Source organism: Ambystoma mexicanum, chromosome 1p, assembly GCF_040938575.1.
Source record: "Ambystoma mexicanum isolate Mex_15411 chromosome 1p, UKY_AmexF1_1, whole genome shotgun sequence".
In the NCBI taxonomy this organism is placed as follows: domain Eukaryota; kingdom Metazoa; phylum Chordata; class Amphibia; order Caudata; family Ambystomatidae; genus Ambystoma; species Ambystoma mexicanum.
The window spans coordinates 999,386,356-999,407,498 of NC_090921.1; the positions used below are offsets into that span (position 1 = coordinate 999,386,356).

Genomic DNA, 21,143 nt, shown 5'->3' on the forward strand with positions numbered 1-21,143 from the left:
TCTCTCATCTCACGCAAGGGGCCCCATTCCAAGTCCCTCCTTACCAGGTGACAGTCTCCACGGATGCTTCCCTGGAGGGTTGAAGAGCTCACACTGGACAGTTGCATGCCACAGGCCTCTGGCTGCCAGAAGAAAAAACCCTTCATAGCAACGTCCTGGGGCTCAGGGCCGTTTAGTGGGCCCTCAAGTCCTTCCTGCCATTGCTGAGAGGCAAGGTGATGACTATCTTCACGGACAACACCACCACCATGTTCTACATCCGGAAGCAGGGTGGGACATGCTCTCCGACACTCTCCAGGGACACCCAGAAGCTGTGGCACTGGGCCATTCATCAGGACATGTTTCTTGTCCCTTTTCACCTGGTGGGCATCAAGAACACCATTGTAGACTCGCTCAGCAGGGAGCTACATTCTTGCCACGAGTGGAAGCTTTGCCAGGACCAGGTGAATGTTCTATTCCACGAATGGGGTCAACCCCAGATCATAATTTTCGAGACACAACGAATTACAAGTGTCAGAAGTTCGCCAGCATGTTCCCACACCGAGGAGCATGGGTGAGGGACTTTTCCCATATGCTTTTCCTCCGTTCCCACTCAGTGTCACTGCAGGGTGATGCTCGTCGCTCTTGCATGGGTGCAACAAATCTGGTATCCAGACCTGCTACGTCTGTCGAAGGCTCCGTCCATCAGGCTGACACAACCTCCGGACCTTCTCTCCAGAGAGGGAGGGGTGATTCTGCACCATGACCCAGCGTTGCTGAACCTCAGGGCCTGGCTCCTGCAGCCCTAGAGTGTAGACATTATTCTATACCTGCAGAGTGTAAGGACATCCTGGCCAAGGCCACACCCTCTTCAACGTTGAAGTGCTACGGCCTTAAGTGGAAGAGTTTCTCCATGTGATACCAGGCTCAGAAGATTACCTCTCTGCATGTCACAGCCCTGCAGCTCCTACCATACCTGCTTTCCTTGGCCAAGGCTGGACTGACTCACGCCTTTATCAAGGTGCACCTGGCCGTCATATGCTTTTACACCACGGCACCGGGAAGGCCTTCCCTGTGGTTGCACAAACCTGTCAAAGAGTTCCTCAAAGGACTCTTCAGGACTTTTCTGCCAGTGAAGGCTCCTGTCCCATCTTGGGAACTCAATGTGGTTTTGATTAAACTCATGGGGGTGCCCTTTGAGCCAATGCATCAAGCCCGCTCAAGTTTCTATCGTGGAAGACGGCTTTCCTCATGGTGATGACCTCGGTTAGGCAGGTTGGGGAGATCCAGGCCTTGTCTTGCAAGCAGTCGTGCTTGTCCTTCCACGCTTCAAGGGTGGTACTGTGTGCACACCCCACCTTTATGCCAAAGGTGCCATCGGAGTTCCACCTCAGTAAGCCTTTGGTGGTGTCTGTTTTCTTCTCGAATCTGTCGTCGCCAGAGGAGAGGGGCCTTGCATTCGCTGGATGTTGTTCATGCCTTGAGGTTTTTACTTGGCATGCACAAAGAGCTTTCGGACGTCTTCTCAGCTGTTCATCAATTTTGGACCTGTGAATCACAGAAAGGCCTTGTCCAAGGCTTCCATCTCCTGGTTGCTCTCCGGCTGCATCATGCACTGTCATTGTCTGGCTAACAGGCTGCTGCCAGGCCGGCTGAGAGCCCACTCCATCAGAGCCATCGCAGCAACAACAGTGCTTCTTGCTGGTGTGCCCCCGCACACCTTCACAAGGTTCTACTGTGTCGACAGGGATTCTAGGGAGGAGCCCCGAGTTGGCCAAGCGGTGTTACGCAACCTTTTCATTTGAGGTGAGTCTGTTCCAGGGGTGAGTATTTTTGCTTCTGTTGAGCCTTGCCACCTCCTGTGGTTGTGTGTATATGTACTGCTGTGTAATCGTTTTTCATGAGCATGTCAATACATGCCAGCCCCCATGCTGGAGAAGGTTTAATTTACTTACCTGTAACTATTGTACTGCAGCAAGGGTCTGGCGTGGATTCACATGTAAACCCTCCCTCCTTTCCCTTTGTGGCTCTTCTTGGTTCATACTGCCACTTTTATTTGCTTACCAAATCTGAAGATGGCGACCAGCGGTGGAGCTTAGGGAGAGGACGGCCATTAGATGGGGGCAGTATGACCCAGAGGACAGTGATTGGTTTAGAGGAGAAATACAGTTTTAAAGATGAAGTGAAATTGATTTTTCTTTTACCGAGGATTCCCAGCCTGAGGATGGGGAATATTCATGAGCATGTAAATCCATGCCAGACCCATGCTAGAGAACAATAGAAATAGGTGTAAGTAACTTAAACCTTAGGTTGGGAAATCCCACCTTAGCATCGGGCAAATAGGCCTTTTTGCAACCCTCTTTTTGCGTTAATGAAGGTTTCTAGCCCCAACTTTATTTAGTTCTCTGTGTCTACTTCATAATGCCTTCACAGAAAGTAATTCTCAATTTTTTGTAAACACTCTGACTTTCTATAGCCTCAGATATTGCATCCATGCAACCCACTGAAATTGCTTTACCCCTGTAAATCCTTGGCATATGCTGATCCGAGCTGTTTCAAAGTCTTTGAAAATCTAAAAATGCCCCCCACTATTTGCCGCATTATGATTGTTTGGCTAACAATGTGTTCCACCCAGTTCAATCTGCTATTGAATCTTAGTCTCAGATAGTCAAAGACCACGGGCGGGAACTTGACAGCAGTGCGAGAAAAATGCACATTACAAAACATTTTGCCAAATTGACCTTCAAATGTCTAGCCTTCATCAAAGTCGAATATTCCTCCACCAGAATCTGCAAGGATCTGCGAGTTCTGTCAAGAACAGCATCATCAGCATAGCTCAGAACTGGCAATCTCCTTGCGTCACTGCAAGAAACATCATTTTGAGTAGGCTCTAAATGGGATGCTAAAGAATTTACATAGAGGTTAAAAAAATGGACCTAAACATAACTACATATCTGCACATACCTACACACCTACCTACACAGACACACACAGACCCCCTCGGTGACATGTATTCAGAAAACAATGTGATAGATTTTACATTCACAGATTATGATTTGCTGGTTCTCTTGTATCTGTCTTGTATGTTCTCTGAAGTACAGTAGATGTCTGTCATTAAATTCTTCACATAGGCAAGAGTTGATGCTGGAACATAATATCCTTACTAATCTTTTTACCATCCTTGCACCATTAACAGGCCTCTCAAAAATCGTCTATAAAGATATTTCCTCACTTTCCCCAAAGAGCTACCTGCATTTGTGTCACAAAATAGAATACTATGCATATGCTTCTTTTGCTCAGTGCAGTATGCTAATATTCATTTTTTTATCATAAGAGAATATGCAAGTCACCTTGAACAGTAGGCCAACACACTTATTTATTTACTATTATTTTAGTGATTGCTTTAACCATGAATCTCCTGGAAAAAATGAAACCCCTCCAAGTCGTCTTGATATTGCTACTGTTTCCCAATATAATCATTGCTATTTCCCCCATTCTATTTACAACTGCCATCTGCTTGCATCTCATTTCATATTCCCTGAGTCTCCATCTTATCATAGAATAGTGTCAAGCTTCGCTCACATTATATCAGTGGTTACCTTTGTTTCTTTTGTGATATATTCTCTTTTATCATTCACTACCGATTCCTCTGCACCCACAATCTCTAATTATTGTTTACAATTATGCTCTAGATTGGCACACCTGTCATCGCAGATTCTTTGTTTAGTCCAATCTTTGCATGACACCCTCATTGAATTATCTTCTCTCCTTTGCAGGGCGTAGAGCTCATACTGCTTCTCTCATCTTGAACTCTGGAGAGGTAGCAGAATTTGATGTGCTGTTCAAACCAAACTTGGCACGTCCCTTCAAGGCCCTGATCCGCTTGTCAGTGGTGGATAACCAATACGAGGAGAGCAACATACAGTTGGTGGGAGAGGGATACCAGGATATCCTCACCCTCGATAACATCCACAGTCTTGTAACTCCAAGCAGCTGGGAGAATGCTGAAGCGCAGCTGGAAGAGGGAGAAATAGAAGGTGAACAATTTTAGAAAGGTGTTGTGTGCATGTGAGTGGAAAAGAGTGGCTGCAGAAATTGGAATGATTGCAGTCCCATTTCCAGCTCATACATGTCTATTTTAAATCCACCAATGCATCTGTGATGATACATTTTTGCTTTCCTTTTAAGCTACCCGTACAGATCACCTCCAGTTTGGGGACTGTCACATAGGAAAGCTATATCAGGCAACCTTTACCATGACAAATCGGAGTACGACAGATGTCATGAGGTTTGAATGGTCCGCTGAAGCTCCGCTGCGCTTCTCCCCACAGGTATGCCAACGTACTTGAATATTAATTTCAGATTGAGTGGTGAATTCAAAGTACTTCCTTAAATATGCTATTTGGGAGTTTAGTACTAGGATTCTACTATCAAAACCCCCCGACCCCCCAAGTCCACATTCCTGCACAAACACCTCCTACACCTCTGATTCTTTCACCTGTTGCCCATTTCACTATCCTCAAATTAGAGCACTCATCCACCTACCTACTCGTCCAATAAAACAGACATCCTCCCTCCAAAATGTACACGCAGACTGTGCCCACTTATCTCATCCCAGACACCCCAGCCTTCAAACCCAAATACTGCCTTCTCTGAGCCCTGCACCCCGCCATACACCTGGCACTCTTACCTCAACCCCAATTTATTTTGTTTATTCCTGATAAAATCCATAAAACATACACAGAAATACCCTCATTTTCATATACCACAATACAATATAAATGCAAAAATCACAAAACGGATATAATTAAATAACATGCATTCATCATATCGATTACTATGAAAACAATAGAAACTCACTTAATATCCTGGCTGCATTCGGTAAATCGTATCAATCATTTATTTTGAGGTATTTAAGTCATCTACGCCATGCGTTTGAAAGATATGTTGCGATGACATTGCACTGCATTCCAGCCAGGCAGACAATAGGTTTGTAATACATGTGTTCCTTATCCACAATCTTTAATGTTTGTTGTGTATATCCTTGAACACTTGGCATAAGAATGCAAAAGAATCCACTCCGTCTCCACTACCAGGCCATCTAGATCACTGTATACCAACATGCTCTCTGTGCCACTAGTAAAAAAAAAGCCAGACCGGGTGGATCCAGTTCCCCTATCTCGCACCCATTCACTGGAATGCCCTACCTCCTACAATCCGAGGTGAGGCCTCCCTCACCACCTTCCGCAAAGCTATGAAAACCATCCTCTTCTCATAATACCCCGCACATTAGCATGAATACTTACCACATGACCCAATGCATAAGCTGTAACACAATGAACAAGTGCAATGTCTGAAACAACAGCATTATGTTCTGTAATATCCATAATGTATCAACGATCGCTACTATGCCTGTACCTTTGTAACTAAGTTCTTGCAAGTAACATTGCCTCAATGCCCTTGGGCTGCTTGCGCGCTATATAAATATAAATAAATAAATAAAAATGAAAACTGTTCAAGGTTTATTTGTAGATAAATCACTAAAAAAGAGACAACGAATTGGTCAACTACACATTTCTCCTTATCCCATACGTATTACTTCTCCTTTATTGGTAACCTATGCATTATTAGGGTTCTCCCACAGAGCAAGTGTTCTGCTATCTTGCAGGATGGTCTTGAACTGTCTAAACCACAAAAGTTGTAAAGGTCCTCCTTATGCCTTCTTTCTATGCAAGCAATCTCCGAGAAATGTGCAACTTAATACAATACGATTCAACACAATGCTGGCCAATACAAGGAGGGTGATGCTTCGATTGTGGTTCACCCTAGTTCCAAGTGAACTGCTATAGCTGGTGCAGACACTGGGAGCCCTTACGGATGTTAATGCTTTATAGTGTAAAGGGCTCCAGACTGCACCATAGATGCACGCTTGTCTGGCTTTTGCTTTAAAACTGCTGAGCTATTATGCCTTCCTATGCCATAAGGACGTGCATACTCACCCATAGCACTGACATTTAATGCCGGTTTAGTCAGCCTCCCCCCACTCATCTCAAGCAAATTTTAAAATGACTACAGTGTTTCTCGCCAAAATGATGTTCGATTTACTGCATTGTTCATGCCATTTTCCCCCTATGTTAACTTTTTTTTTAGAATAATTGATTTCAGACCTTTGGTACCACAAGTGAAAGCGAATGTAGCCCCCTTTTTAGCCCAGAAATTGTTTTAGATCTTAAAACTGCATCATCTACATATAATAAAATCGCAGTTGAAATACCATTTAATTGGGGTGCTTCAGCTTCAAAAGTTGAGATCCCTTTTGCAAGACCATTTATAAATGGACAAAAATAAGGCAGGGGCCAAACCACACCACTGCCTTACACTTTTATCAAATGGAAAGGAAGAACTTTGCTCTTCTTCTAGACCATATCAGAAACATGCTATTTTGTCAGCATATAGCTCCATAATTACCCTTCGATGATCAGATGGAAATGTTTGCGTCCATAAGGTTGACCACAGTTTCTTACTGGGGATTGAGTTAAAAGCAGTCCTGAGATCTAAAAAAACAAAATAAAGATACATTTTCCTTAATACAACAAGGTTCACAACTAGCAAATATAACTTAAAGGTCTGATCAACAGTTCCCAAACACTGGAAGCAGCTTGTAAATTGAATAGTGCATCATTTATGGTTATCCATTTCTGTATCTTATTCAACAACACTTTCCGAAATATTTTGCCTGTCGTATCTAAAAGAGAAACTGTGTAATAGTATGCAGGGTTATCTCTCCCTTCCATTTTGTATACTGAGATGATCTCGGCATTCTGCCATAATGTGTGCACTCTCTTGGAGGTAAAAATAGTATTATAAATCTTAGAGGCCCAGATTATCATTTCATTTTTAAAAAAGTCTTCTGCGATACCATCTGGTTCAGGGGCTTTCCCTGCTTGCCTTTGGAACACACCTCACCACTTGGACTTCTTCTAGGCTGAGCATCATGGTTGATGGACAATATATAGGTTTTGAAGTTAGACATTCCATTAAAAACATCTCTGTTTTTGCAGTAGAGATTTTGAAAATACTCATATCAAACCGACTACTCACTGCTTCTTCTACCAAGTTCCTATTAAAGTCTTTATTCACCAAATCCAGAAAGCCTTTGTATTATTATGTGCAGCTGCAAACAAGAGTGATTCTCCATATTTTAGTACATAAGCCATCTTCTTGTGGTTGATCACGTTTTTATATGTATATCTCAAGTCCTGCATTTCGTTATTGTTCTTTTTCATAGAATGTTTTACTAAAGCAAGAAGCTTTTGTTTGCACTGCCTGCAATCTTTATTATACCAGGGTTCCCTATGGGTCATTTCTTGAGTAACCTGTCCATGGGGCTTAGAGAGATGAGGTAAAATAATACTAGATACTTCATTTATAGAATTTTCATCTCGGGATCTCTTAGGTCAGAGGACAGCATTAGTTCCATAATTGAGAGGAATTCAGCATATATTTGTGGAAAGTTCTTAAGCATGTCTACCGTTCCCATTTTATCAACATACAATTATTTCCCTCAACCCACACCCTCCTCATGCCTAGCACTCTGTTGTCGTGCCTCTCATCCGAGTAGCTACCCACTTGCCTCTTTATCAGCAGAAAGCAAACTTTGCCTTCCGCTAGATCCTAAACCTACCCTCCCCAAAGTGAAGGCGGACAAAGGTGGAAGAGGATTGAGGGAAGTTAAAGGGACGGCAGGTAGCAATGTTAAGTACTTTATTTAATGGAGTATTCCCCTATAAGAGGCTAGAGCAGTAGTCTAGCCTGATTAGAACAAGAGTGGAAATAACGGTTTCAGTGTATTGGTAGGTAAGGTGGGGGGATGGGTTAAGGAGGTTAATCCTGTCCGTCGTGTCTGCGGTGAAAATTAAAAGTTGAAGTTAAAGTTCACTGTCAAAGAGGACCTCAAAATTGCAAGCCTTGTGGGGTGGGGCAAGAATATATACAAAGGGATCAGAGGTGAGACATTATTTGCCGGGAGTTGGATGATTTCACTTTTAAAAGTGTTAGGCATGAGGCATCAAAGAGCCATCCAGAGGAGAGATGGAGAGAGAGGAGGAGTGAAGACGTTGGCGCATGCCTGTCGGTCTCCAGGTATACAGTCATCCAGTTATTTTAATATTTATTTATTCATTTATTGCATTTGTTAATACACCCAAACCCAGAGGTATCACAGTGTTAAACACCACATGCTTGAATTATTGAGCAGTGGGGCAGAAGGGAGACTGGCAATAATTGACTGGGTTGCTAGGGTCAGCAGATGTTTTCTTCCAAGAAGAGATGGATGTTGTTCACCTCGTAGCAAGCTAGCAATTCTCAAAACAAATTGATAGATCGAAAAGAAGAGAAAGGATAGCAGCAGTAACAGGTACTACTTCCTTCATCTGTGGAGCGTAAGTTGCACAGGATGGTTTGGCAGACTGTGGGGGATAGGTGTCAGTTCACGAGGGGAGGTGTGAGGAATGCTTCTAAAGGAGGATAGAGTGGGTATTAAAGTTGTCGAGGAGATGGAAGGAATTGGGGGGTGTTAGGAGGGTGTGCAAAACATCACGTATTAAAGAAATGTTTGTGCAGAAGTAAAATGCAAATTTGTCTGCAGAGAGAGAGGAGACATTGAGCTTGAGTAGTGCCAGAAGCATGGCCTTGAGGGTGGAGGAGAACATATATGGATATATGTAGCTTGACTGAATATAGTTCATGACTGGCTCTTGCTAATTACCCAAGTCTCTTTAATTGGATTACTGAGTTGAGTCCATTTTGGATAGCACATATAAAGTGCACTAATTTGTCAGCAATTTGGCCTCCTGTGTACACGAGCAGGCCATTCAGACTATCAGGCTTAACTTGATTTTGTTTTTGTAACAACTGTGATGAATCTAGCAATATCGTCACTGATTGTCTGGAGGGAAGCTTCTCCTACGTGGCCAGGGAAAGGAAGAAGCTACCTGACTCTAACCCTGTGGATGGCCATCTGCAGGAGGACTACCTAGGGGAAGACAAACTCCAAAGGGACAGAAGAATACTAGATCAAAATAGTCATGCAGTCACAATTCCCAATGACACACATAAGCCTCTGCAACATTCTTACATGGCTTATTGTGGTATAGAAGAAGAAATCTCAGCTTACGGCAGGCAAACTCCTTATGTACCCCCCCTTTTCAATACTGAGACGAGGAAGAGGGATGGAGTAATGAAGATGACCAGAAGCGGTAAGCCAATGTCGCCTTTTCGTCTTTGGAAATCGTTACACTATGCCGGGAAGTGTAAAGTTGACGCAGCTGAGAGAACACAGGACGAAGAGAGAGGCAGAGGATGGCTCTGTTGGTGACTTGTTCTGATGCTGGTCATAATGCTGAGGACAAGCAGACCGTTAGAGGCAGCGCTGAAGCTGACCCGAATGACGTGCAGGAGAGGCAAACCCAAGGAAGATTACCGCTTGAGGGCCCAAAACAACGAGGGCCGTGGCAGCAGAGGAGGTCAAAGTGCAGCAGAGGAGGGCAAAACAAACACTTACCGGCTTACGGGGAGGACGCTGAGTCAGCGAACCAAAGAAGACAGAGAAGGGAAGTCACAAGGAACACGGAAGCCATCGGTAAACCAAGAGAAAGTAAACCGATTAATGGAGTGTGTGTAGGTGGATGCTGTGTTGTGTTAAGTAACACCATTGAAGAAGTTGTGTCATGACCCTTGCCCCTGGCCCTCACTGGCAAATCAGCCTTCCAGTTAGGGCCAGGTCAAAGGCCTTAAAACCTCATCCAAGACTCTCTTGGAGTCAGTCCTGGCGCCTTTGGCACCAGGCTCATAGCCATCATGAAGACCAACATTAGAATGGGACTATTTACTTGGGACTATTTTAACTTGGTGGGGGGGGGAGTTCAGCCAACATGGAGGCACACACATAGCTCAGTTACAAGGAACTGAACTATGCGGTCTAGTCTTTTGGGTGTGGCAGGCCTGGGACTACTTTACCTGGACTACTTTGGGTGTGGCAGGCCTGGGACTATTTTACCTGGACTACTTTACCTGAGACTATTTAAACCACACCCAAACAGCAGAACATGCTTTGCGTTATTTTGCTGTGGGCAGCGTAGCGCTTACCGTGTCCAGTTCTTTGATGCCAGCTTACCTGAAACCAAGTACCTGTAGAGAGAGAAAGAACACTACGAAACTTACCTGGAACAGTATCCTGTCTTCAATCCATCGCTGACTTCAGTTCCACTCACCTGAAGGTACGAACTCCATCATCCAGCACCGCATGAATCCTGGAATACCATAACCTGGAAAGAGGAGAAAGAAAGACAGCATTAGTAACTTTACTCACGTTTCCTCCTGAATGAAGAAAGCCACACAATTCTTACCTGGATAGTCATCTCCTGGGCAGTATCATTGCTGGAACATTACGGCGCTCGGCGAGGAACATCGCAACATGCAAGGAGAGAAAAGACACAGGTTAGCAATATAAAAGGCACAACAGGGCCGCGCATTGTGCATTACTCACCGGACAGCGTTGCACACCACGCTTTCGCCTACCGGCCCATGCTCATCTTCAAACTGCATGACAACACCAAAATACCTTTCCATACCTAAAAGGAAAGCAGCAAACCTATGGAGTCGCAGCAGGCCTGGATTCCCACAGGGGGGCTTGCACCAGTGAAGTAACTTGGTGGCTGCTCGCCTCCCCCCCCCCCACATCTACGCGCCCCTGCCACGAGGAGCAGGACAGAGAATCCACCTTTTACAATATTAAGGTGAGGAGAAGGCCCAAGGGGAGGAAGGAGTTGAGGCCAAGGGAGGTGGGAAAACATAACGACCATCTGGTAATGAATCCAGCTCTCCTGTATTGCAGACCCATCTTAAACCAGAGGCCTTACCAAGGGACCGGGAGAGGGTTCCAGAGTGCAAATCATCCAACCAGGGCTGGGTGGCGTCCCCATGGATACCAGGTGAGCGTAACAAGTTGATGCAGATGCAAGCAATATTAGAAAAGGGTTGGTGACCCAAAGTTTCAAAACAGGAATTGGTGTGAGTGCAAACAGTGCTGGAAAAGGGTCAAGAACCATGTATCTGAAGGAGGAAGTAAAAGCAGAAGCGAACTGTAATGGGAAAGGGTTGGCAACCCAATATTTAGAAAAGATTGTTTCATGGATGACAAAGAAAGTAGTTGGAGAATGGAAAAGTCCTGGCAGGTTAGTGAACCAGGTAAATAGTGAGTCTGGGGCTCAAAACCTCAGGAGAAGTGAACTTTGTGAAACAGTGTGCTATCCTAGCAGGAGAGTAAACCAGTGGAAGTGAACTTTGTGAAACAGTGGGACATCCTGGCAAGAGAGTGACCCGAAAGTTGGGAAAAGTGTCAAACCAATACATAAAAGGGAAACATGTCTCTTTTTGGAATCTGTGAGAAAGGAGTAAAATACCCTGGCAGGAGAGTACACCAGGGACATAAAGAGGAGCAATCAGTAGAAGGGTACAGCAATACCCCTGAAACCAAGTGGAAGGTACAGAGTGTGAAGAACTGGAACATTTGAGGACTTGTGTGAAAGTTCAAGGGATGGGTAATCGTCCTTTAAAATGTCAAGTGAAACCTTGAGAATAACACAGGAACTGTGATAAAGTGACTTGTTAAAACTACCAGAAGGAATTTGGGGGAATGGTGATCCCTTTTGCTGGTAGAACTTTATTTCAAATTGGTTGTGTTCTCCCACATATTCCTCATCTTTGATATATTCAAGTCTGCTTGCTTCGGAAAATTATTTCATAGGGTCGAGCGTCGCGTAGCATCGAATATTGGTCCCCACGGGCCTCTGTAGCGTCCTTTGTGACATTGACGCAGATTATATATTGCCAGGCACGCTGACCGTTACCTCAGTTCCGTTTTTCCTGCATTGCTGTGTGCTTCGGAGCTACTCGCCTCAGCAATAAAACTCTGTTTTACTTCGAGAAATAGCTTCCACACCGAAGACTGGCTTCAAGCGGTGTTCGGACTGTAGGGCCAAGATGTTGATTTCAGACCCACAGCATGTTTGTCTGTGGTGCTTGGGATCGGGCCACAAGGTCGATGACAGTTAAGGCCTTGCGGGAAAGGAAAGGGAAACTCAATGAAGGTAATCCCTCTCCCAAATCCTTGGCCCTTACCTCTTCGAAGAGGAAATCTTCCTCTGTTTCGAGAGATGTCTCTCCTGTTAAAAAAACATTTGAAACATAGGCAGTCCGGGTCCGGTTCACGACGCTTGTCATCCTATTGCCATAAAAAGGGTAAGAAACGGCATTGCAGGTCCTCATCTTCATCATCCTCTTCTGAAAGAGTTAGTTGCCCAAAAAAGAACTCGACTCCAGCGGAGTTAGAAAAATTCAGCTTAAAAATGAGACATTTTTAAAAGGCACACTCCTCTGAGTGTTCCTCTAAAGGAGTCAGCGAAAAGTGGCCAGAACGATAGGTAGTCCCGTGTGTCCCCTTCTTGCACGCCTAAGAGCCCGAGAACAGAGGTTCCTCAACATAAATCGAAGGAATCTTCTTCGACGCACAAGAAAAAGCCGGTGCCTCTTACCACGAAACATTCACTATCGGCATCGAAGCCTTCTTAGAAGGATTCAAAATGATGTCACCTGAACTGTAACGCTCACCTGATTCCCGTAGAGGCGCCGGTCTTGACTGGGCGTATACCGTATCTTCAAAGGTGATGTGTAACACACGGCTGGCTCTTTGGGCTGGACCTCTGTGCACTGTATGTCTGACTCGAAGGGTAAGATGTCTGCAGATAGAAAATATGGGATTAATGAATTGGGTTATTGAATGTCTCTCTCTTCTTCCCTTTCTCTTCTCCTGTAGAACCCCAAAGGTTAACGCTCTCACCTTAGGTAAGTGAACGCCGTGCTCTCCATCTGCCTCGGGGCAGGGTGCTGTAACCAGTTTCTTCACTGGATAAGGGGAGCAGGCCTCTTGACTTCAGAGGACTGCTGTCTATCGTTTACTGCACGAACGGTAAGTTTCGAGTAATTCTAATGTCTTTAAAAGTCTTTAGTAATGATGTCTCTTGTTTTGCAGGGTTCCGGCGATGGCGGATGACGGGCTGAAGTGAGTTGAAGATGGAGCCCGTGTGATGAATAGAAGCGCCTGGAAGCACTTAAGTAAGCGCTTGTTGCCTGCTTCACGATGCGTTCTAACTGTCTTTTTATTTTGCAGGTACAAGTTCGGAGCGGCTGCAGGGTGCCGGAATACCCACTGGGTTAGATGTGGAAAGGAGTAATGGCACGTGAGTATTAAAGTTCCCCAATGTCTTTAAACGCACCTTGTTTTGTCTTTCAGATGCGGGATGCAGCGCCGAAGGCCTCCGGAGCGCACGAAGAGTAGGTAAGCCTTTGTCTTTCAGATGCCGGAATGCAGCGCGAGGCGTTGGTGACAGCCGATGGACCAGGTAAGTGAAGCGCTGTCACTGAAGACCGTAATGCTAACCTGTTCTTTCTTGTCTTTATAGGTGTTGCTGAAGACTGGATTCAGGATGGTAAGCCTTTTTCCTTAGGCCCAGGATCAGATGCAGAAGACACGATGAGCGTTCTGCTGCAGAGGATGCAGAATAACGCAAAGCAAGATTCATCCATCGGGTGTGGTTTAAATAGCCTCCTGTAGTGCTTAGGTGTCTCCTTCCACAGCCACGCCTAGGTAAGAAAAGAGTTCCTGCTTTCCAGAAGAGTTCCAGTGTTCTGAACCTAGGGAGTGGCTCCTGCCCCACCCAACAGGAAAAATAGTTCCAAACAGAAGAGGATCAGAGGCTCAACTGGCAGGCAAGTAAGCAGCATGGTCTGCTGCAGGTAAGTCCACCCAAGCATTATGAGCCCGGCGCTTCCAGCGCTGGGACTGGGCATATTTATGAGCCTAGTGCCACTGGCGCCAGGACTGGGTCCAAAAGGTCCCAATTGGGACTGGTTGGCACTCGGAACCTGGGTTATGGATCTGCTTCCAAGGGAGTTGGGAAAACCCTGACCTTTTGGAAGCAGAGATCATGACAGTCTTTCGATGCATATAATTCATATTGAGTCTTCGAAGCAACATAACGTGTCAACACATTTGTTGACCGCTTTGAAGAAACCGTTGAATTCTTCGACGTTTTCGACATCATCGGAGCATTCTTTGCTCTCGAAGATTGTAAAATCTATTCCTGAGCCTAAATTGTTCCAACCCATTCCAAGACCTGATTTCTTTAGGCAAATGGGTTCTATCTTTGAAGATGATGAGGAGGAAGATGATCAGCTCCCTTTTGGGTTTGAATATGGAACCCCAAATGTTCCAGAGGAATTTATATCAGAGGAATCCAAGATGCAGAATCTTGTAGATACATTAAAGGGAACTGGTAGTTGGGGAAACATCACCAGAGACAGAATTTGGTAATGCCGAGATAGCTGGTTACACTGATCCTTCAGACAGAAAGGTTATTGGTAAAGTAGCTGAGTATCTGGGATGGTCCAGACTGGCAGTCACTGTGGAAAATTATGATCTCACTGACATATTATACAGTGGGCCAATTAGGGAAGCTGTACTGCCATTGCATGCAGCCCTGAGGGTAAGGGTAATGGAAAATCGGCTGAAACCACATTCTATACCATCTGTTAATAAGTTATTGACAAAGAAATGCAAGACTGCTTCAGTGGATCCTCCATTTCTGAACAGGCACCCAATACCTGAAAGTTTAGTGGTTCAAGCAGCAACATCACCTTCAAAGGCTGCAGCGCATCCTTCTGCTCCAGCAGATAAGGATAGGAGAATTGACTCTTTGGCTAAAAGAGTTTTTATTGCAGGAAGTACGGCATTAAAATCTGCCAATGATACCAGTGCATTTGTGAAATACACCCATACCTTTTGGAGTATGGCTGCTCTAGCAGCAGAGCACATACCAGAGGGTGAAGAGAGAGAAGGCTTTTTAAGCCCGATAACAAGATGACAAGGGTGCCATGAGACAATCCCTGCAATCTAGTTTAGATACGGTGGACTCAACCAGTAGAGCCATGCCTTTCAGCACGGTACTTAGACGCATGTCCTGGCTGAGAAAGTCTGGCTTTTCGGCTGACGTCCAGGCGTGTCTGTTAGACATGCCCTTTGACGGTACTTCTCTTTTTGGGGAGATGGCTGATAGCAATCTAGAAAAATTGCAAGCTGCCAGAGCTGCAGCTAAACAGGGACAGCGATGAACCACAATGTACAGGTCAAGGATGGAGAGGTCGTTTTCATTTCTAGTCTTCTATTTAAAGAGGAAGATGGCCATTTTACACAAAGAGGTCAAAGAAGACCCTATCGTGGAAGAGGTAGAGGGGGAAAGACTCCCTGTTCAGCACCTGCAGAGTTACCCTCAGCTGCAGGTGGAACAGCAAATGACTCCTTCAACCACAAAACTGTGGTAGGGGGCAGACTGTCTTACCATGTCCAGAGTTGGCAAAGCACAACTTCGGATGCATGGGTCCTACAAACAGTAGCAGACGGATACTGCCTACCATTCCTGAAAAGACCTCCCGATTGCCCCCCAGAGCAAGATCAACCTTGGTTCCAGATCCGGTTCGAATTGGTGCCTGTAGCAGAGAGGAACCAAGGTTGGTACTCTCCTTACTTTCTAATACCAAAGAAGGACGGATGAGTGCGACCCAACTTGGACTTGAGATGCTTAAACAAGTTCCTCAGGAAGGACAAGTTCATGATGGTAACTCTTTCGCAGATCCTTCAGGCCCTTCGACTCCATGATTGTTTGGTGTCACTGGACCTTCAGGATTCTTACATTCATGTGCCGATACATCAGAAGCACAGAAAGTACCTGAGGTTTGGGGGTTGGCGGTTCTCATGATCAGTTTCGAGTTCTGCCATTCAGCTCACCTCCGCCCGAGGTTTTTCACCAAGTTTATGGCAGTGGTGGCAGCAAGTCTAAGGAGGGGAGATTCACATCTACCCCTACATGGACGACTGGCTGATCAGAGCGGTTTCTCCGGAACAGTGTGTTTATCATCTCATTCGGGCCTGGCGATTCCTCATGAGCTGGGCTTCTCCCTGAACTTCCAGAAGTCTCATTTGACACCCTCTCAGAAGCTTCAATTTATTGGAGCAGTCTTTGCTTTAGCCTTGGGAAAAGCTTCACCATCTGAGTTAAGGACTCAACATCTTTTGCAGATGGTCCAAAAATGTCAGATTACCCAATGGCTTCCGGCCTACGACTTCCTAAGGTTGCTCAGCCTCATGGTATCATGCATTTTTCTGATGCCAGAAGCTCGTCTGAGAATGAGATCTCCTGGGCTCTCAGATTCCAGTGGTCTCAATTCTCTGGCAGAATGACAGATCTTCTCCAGGTCCCGACAAGGGTTGCCCAGGATCGCCTGTGGTGGGCCAGCCGAGAGAATGTGATGAGGAGAACCATTTTGGCAACAATGGCCGGAGACAACAGTTGTGACAGACGCCTTCCTCACAGGAAAGAGCTTTCAATAAGCAGACACTGGTCTCAATCGGAGTCCAAACTCCATATCATCGTTTTGGAGCTTAGGGCAATCAGACTTCTGGGTTGCAAGCAGCCATGGTGAAGAGCTATTTAGCAGCCCTTTCAATTTTCAAAAGATCTCCGGATGAGGGATCATATTTTAAAGTACCGATTGTGAAACAATTTCTGAACGGCTTGACAAATTTGTTCCCGCCTACCCCCTTCATCGTGCCATCATGGGATCTAAACATGGTACTAAGAGGTCTTATAAGAGCTTCCTTTGAGCCCTTACATTTGTGCCCTTTAAGTATGCTTACCATAAAAACCGCCTTTTTAGTGGCTATCACATCTGCCCGTAGGGTAAGTAAGCTTCAGGCTCTGTCTTCCAAATTTCACAACCTTTTCCAAGGATAAGGTAGTTTTGAGGGTTAAGTCATCTTTATTCCTGAAGGTTGTGTCAGAATTTGAATTTGGCATAACGTATTGCACTACCATCTTTTTATCCCCCTCCTCATCCATCTAAGGAGGAAGAGAGACTTCATTATTTAGACCCAAAGAGGGTTCTAAGTTTCTATACCACAAGGACTGCAAATATTCGCCAAGGTGGTCAGCTTTTTATTGGTTATGCTGGTCATAGGTTAGAATTAGCTTCCACAAAACAAACCATCTCTAGATGGATTGTGATGTGCCTAAATGAGTATTACTCATTGGCTGGCAAGGATTCCCCTGAAGGTCTAAGGGCGCATTCTGCTAGAGGAGTGGCTGCTTTATCGGCTCTTGAGAGAGGTGTACCAGTGAGGGACATTTGCTTACCGGCAACATGGAAGTCTCTGCATACATTTAGTAGATTCTAATGTATAGATTATTTTTCAGGAGAGGAAGTCAAATTTGGCAAAGCTGGCCTCCACAACATTAACAAGTAAAGTAAATTCCTGGCACCCTCTGCCAAAAACGCAGACTGCTTTAGGAGTCTATCAAAGATGAGGAATACGTGGGAGGACACAATCCATTCGAAGAACAAGTTACCCCTGGTAACTTTGTTTCGACTGGATGTTCCTCCCACGTATTCCTCATCGCCCTCCCATCCATCCCCTCCTGTCTAGAATTTCTGTGTCTTACACCTCCTTACTCGCAACACCAAGACTATCTCCTCCGTGAACACAGCATGGTACTTAGGGAGGGGAAAAAACGAAGAACTGAGGTAACGGTCAGCACGTGTGCCAATATATAATCAGCATCGACATCACAACGAACGCTACGGAGGCTGTTGAGGACCAAGATTTGACGCTGCACGACGCTCAACCCTATGAAAAAAAAATCTGAAGCAAGCTGCAGGCAGACTTGAATATATCAAAGATGAGGTATATGTGGGAGGAACATCCAAGAGAAAGAACGTTACCAGGGGTAAGTAACTTGTTCTTCTGTCTTAGCTACACCTTAAACTTAATATTTTTGAAACTCTGAAAGAAGGCTATGAATGCTTAGTCTTTAGAAATCCCTTTGTGCACATTATATGTAAGGGTCAGCTCAGGGTTCTTGGTCACAGGACAGAGAACAGTCTTTTGTATAACATCCTGACGCAGACGTTTCTTACTTTTTTTGAGGCAGGGAACCCCCTCTTAGGTTAGGGATAGATGGGATTTCCACCAACCCTCATGCTATTTTGGAGAAATAAAAGTATGTAGCAAACAACAAACATGCCACTGTGTCAGTCTTACTCTTGATCCCTTACACAAAGTACTATCCTGGCATTCTGTTTCAAGGTCTTGACAATGGGCTTAATTTTAGGGGGGGACAGGGGTGTTTGTCCCCCCCAACTTTCATGGCACACCATGTTGTCCCCATTCATTTGGCTGGGGCACCTTTTCTTCAGATGTCATGCCCCCCCCCCCTCTCAACATTTTCAGCAAAGTTACTCCACTGGACTTGACCATTTCTGATTTTCTCTATCCTGGTTTTACCCTATCTTGTGATTGATGAGTACTCATCTGAGGCCTCTTTAGAGAACAGAATATGAACTTCTTAGAGACCCTAAGTCCCTTGGCATTAGCGTATCTCAAAGCATCCAGTACCACTGTGCAGGTTTTCTCACAAATGTTGCTGCGTGGACTCCACTGGTTTGTGACACTCTTTTTTATTTTCTTTATTCTAGTGTGGTTAAGCTTGGTGTACTCCAAGCTATCTCAACTGGCAATCCCAGTTTAAATCCATAGTCCAACAGCCAGACATTGTCTTACACGAGAGTGAGTGGGTAACTGCAGAAACTGGAATTCTAACTATGAGAGGGAACTTGGGAATTGGTGATAACTGATTGTGACCATCCTGCACTGCAGAGTCACACACCTCAAATAACCCTCTGCTCCTAGGAAAGCCTTGCTGCCCAGTCCCTTTGCTGATCTGACACAACAAAGCTAAAGCATCAGACAATGAAAGCACTAATAATCAATAAAGACTCTGACTTCTGGTTACAACCTGACCCTAATCACTTTAAGGAGCCCCACCTCTTACCTGAACTGCTTCCGATGGAGACTGTGCATCTCCCGGTGGCTGTGAAAGGGGAGAAATCTGACACACCAGCCAAAGAAAATCCCATATGCAGGCCATCTCAGGGAGAAAATGGGTAGGCGATTTGAAATGGGTAGGCGATTTGACTGCTAAAAGAGGTAGTCCTTGAACCCAAAAAAGCATTATTAGAGTAGGTTATTAAAGTAGGAGATGGAGCAAATTGTCATCTGTACTAAGGAAGATTCAGTCAGGAAACAAGGCTGTTTGACCATCGCAAGTTGTGTTGTCCTAGTCAACTGGGAGAAAATGCCGACCAACAACCTCCCTTGTCTCCTTCCTCACACCTTGTACATAAGTTCATTTCAGGTGAAAGAAAGCAAAGAGCCGCAAAATCATTGCCTCAAATAGGTAATTCCCTACACTTTAATGTCCTCTAGGGTCACTGCATGGAACAGTCTCATACTGAAGAAAAAGCAATGCCAGAAAGCTGCAACCCAAGAAAAAACTCAAATAGTGTCATAAAGGAAATGAGCCAAAATTTAAGTTGCATTCTCCACCCGTTAGAGAAAAGAACTTCAATGGATTGCTCAAAGGATTGCATTCTCCCACAGATTCCTCATCAGATAGATATCCATTCCAGTGTCAGCTGCGTGGAAACCTTTTCGACAAGATTCGGAGTATGAATCGACTCTACCATCAATCCCTCTTTTCTCAACCGTGACACTCGTCGGTTCCGAACGTGACGTCGGCCACCATATATACAATGTCACTCTGCCCTTGTACCTCAGTTCCTTTCTTCCACGTGATCAGCACGCTACTATTCAGAATGCTTCTCGTATGAGAACATTTTATTTGACGAAGCCCAGTGGTCGAAGTGAGCAGGAGCAGTCGGGACCGGTGCTCCTATACTTTTTTTAATTACCTTGTACAGCTCCTATACTTTTATTTTGAAAAGAAACTGTTCCGGAATGGTTTTGCAATAAAAGTGTAGGAAGAAGTTGAAACCTTCCCTTTCAGTGCACTGCACTGAACGTTCCCTTAAACAGCAGGTGCAAGTGTTTGGGGGGGGCGTGTTGTGTGTGGGAGGGGTTGTGGCAATGGGGTTTGTGGAGAGCAGGGTCAGGCCAACAGGGAACATAGTTACAATACTTCTTTTCATACACTTCGACCACTGCCGAAGCCTGTCAAATTCAATCGACTTTCATTGATATGTCCGCTCCTAAGGTGTCTGGGTTTAAGCATTGCCAAGAGTGCCCCTCCAAGATGTTGATCACCGACCCGCATGGCATCTGCGTGTTGCTCCTCGATAAAGATCATGATGTCGAGGATTGTGGCTCTTATAAACAAATGAATCCCAAGTAATTGAGGGAGCGATTGGCTAAATTAGCACTTGGGTGGCCCTGTCGAACTCCTCAGCTCGTTCGACGGCCTGGTTGTCTGGGCTAGAGACCAAGGACCCCACACCCAAAAAAAGAGGACAGGCATCAGAAAAAGGAAAAGAAACTGTTGCATATTTGAAGCTATTCATCGTCCTCACCTTCCCATAAGGAGACGCAACGCCACCTCTGCAGGCATGACTCCGATTCATTGGAAGAGCGTGGTAAGACTTGCCCTATTCCGGGTGCGTTGAAGGCAGAGTGGGATGCTTTCAAGGAGCAAACGCTCCAAATGTTTAAGACAGCCTCAGTTGGCATGACTGCAGTCTCGGCGTGGCAGGCTCCCACGGCTCTAGTTGCACCAGGAGGTTTTGGCGCCACAGTTGTCAAGTGTGGTCTGACACTCTAGTGCTCCACCATGACTACCGGGAAACCGGCCGTAGTGCTGAACAGCCCTGAGTTGCTGGCACCATTAAGCCTGGTGAAACTACGTCATCGGTGCCGACAGCTGATCGTTTTTGAACCTGATTCTTGCTCAATATTTGTTGACGCAATTCAGTCCCTTTTCGATGACAAGAGGGACCAGGTGCCTTTTGGCTTTGAACCCATGGGTGAAGGGTCTGGGGGTGATGGCTATTAGGCATATTTGGTTGCCCTTGCTCATGACGCAAGTGGTCTGGACACATATCCTGACCTTGACATGCTGCAAGCCGCTTCTTATAGACACCCTGATGCTCAGTACTGATGGACTGTTGAGAGGGTGGTTGAGGCCTTGGGTCTGGGCGCCCTT

General features: G+C 45.4%; 1 protein-coding gene across 1 annotated transcript in view; it reads left to right on the top strand.

Annotated features, from left to right (window-relative positions):
• The window catches only part of HYDIN (HYDIN axonemal central pair apparatus protein), a 3,273,799-nt gene that overhangs the window by 2,667,648 nt on the left and 585,008 nt on the right, over positions 1–21,143 (top strand). Inside the window, exons 64-65 of the mRNA XM_069654775.1 lie at positions 3,756–4,016; positions 4,168–4,310. Coding sequence (XP_069510876.1) covers positions 3,756–4,016; positions 4,168–4,310 — 404 coding nt within the window. The remainder of the gene's footprint in view (positions 1–3,755; positions 4,017–4,167; positions 4,311–21,143) is intronic.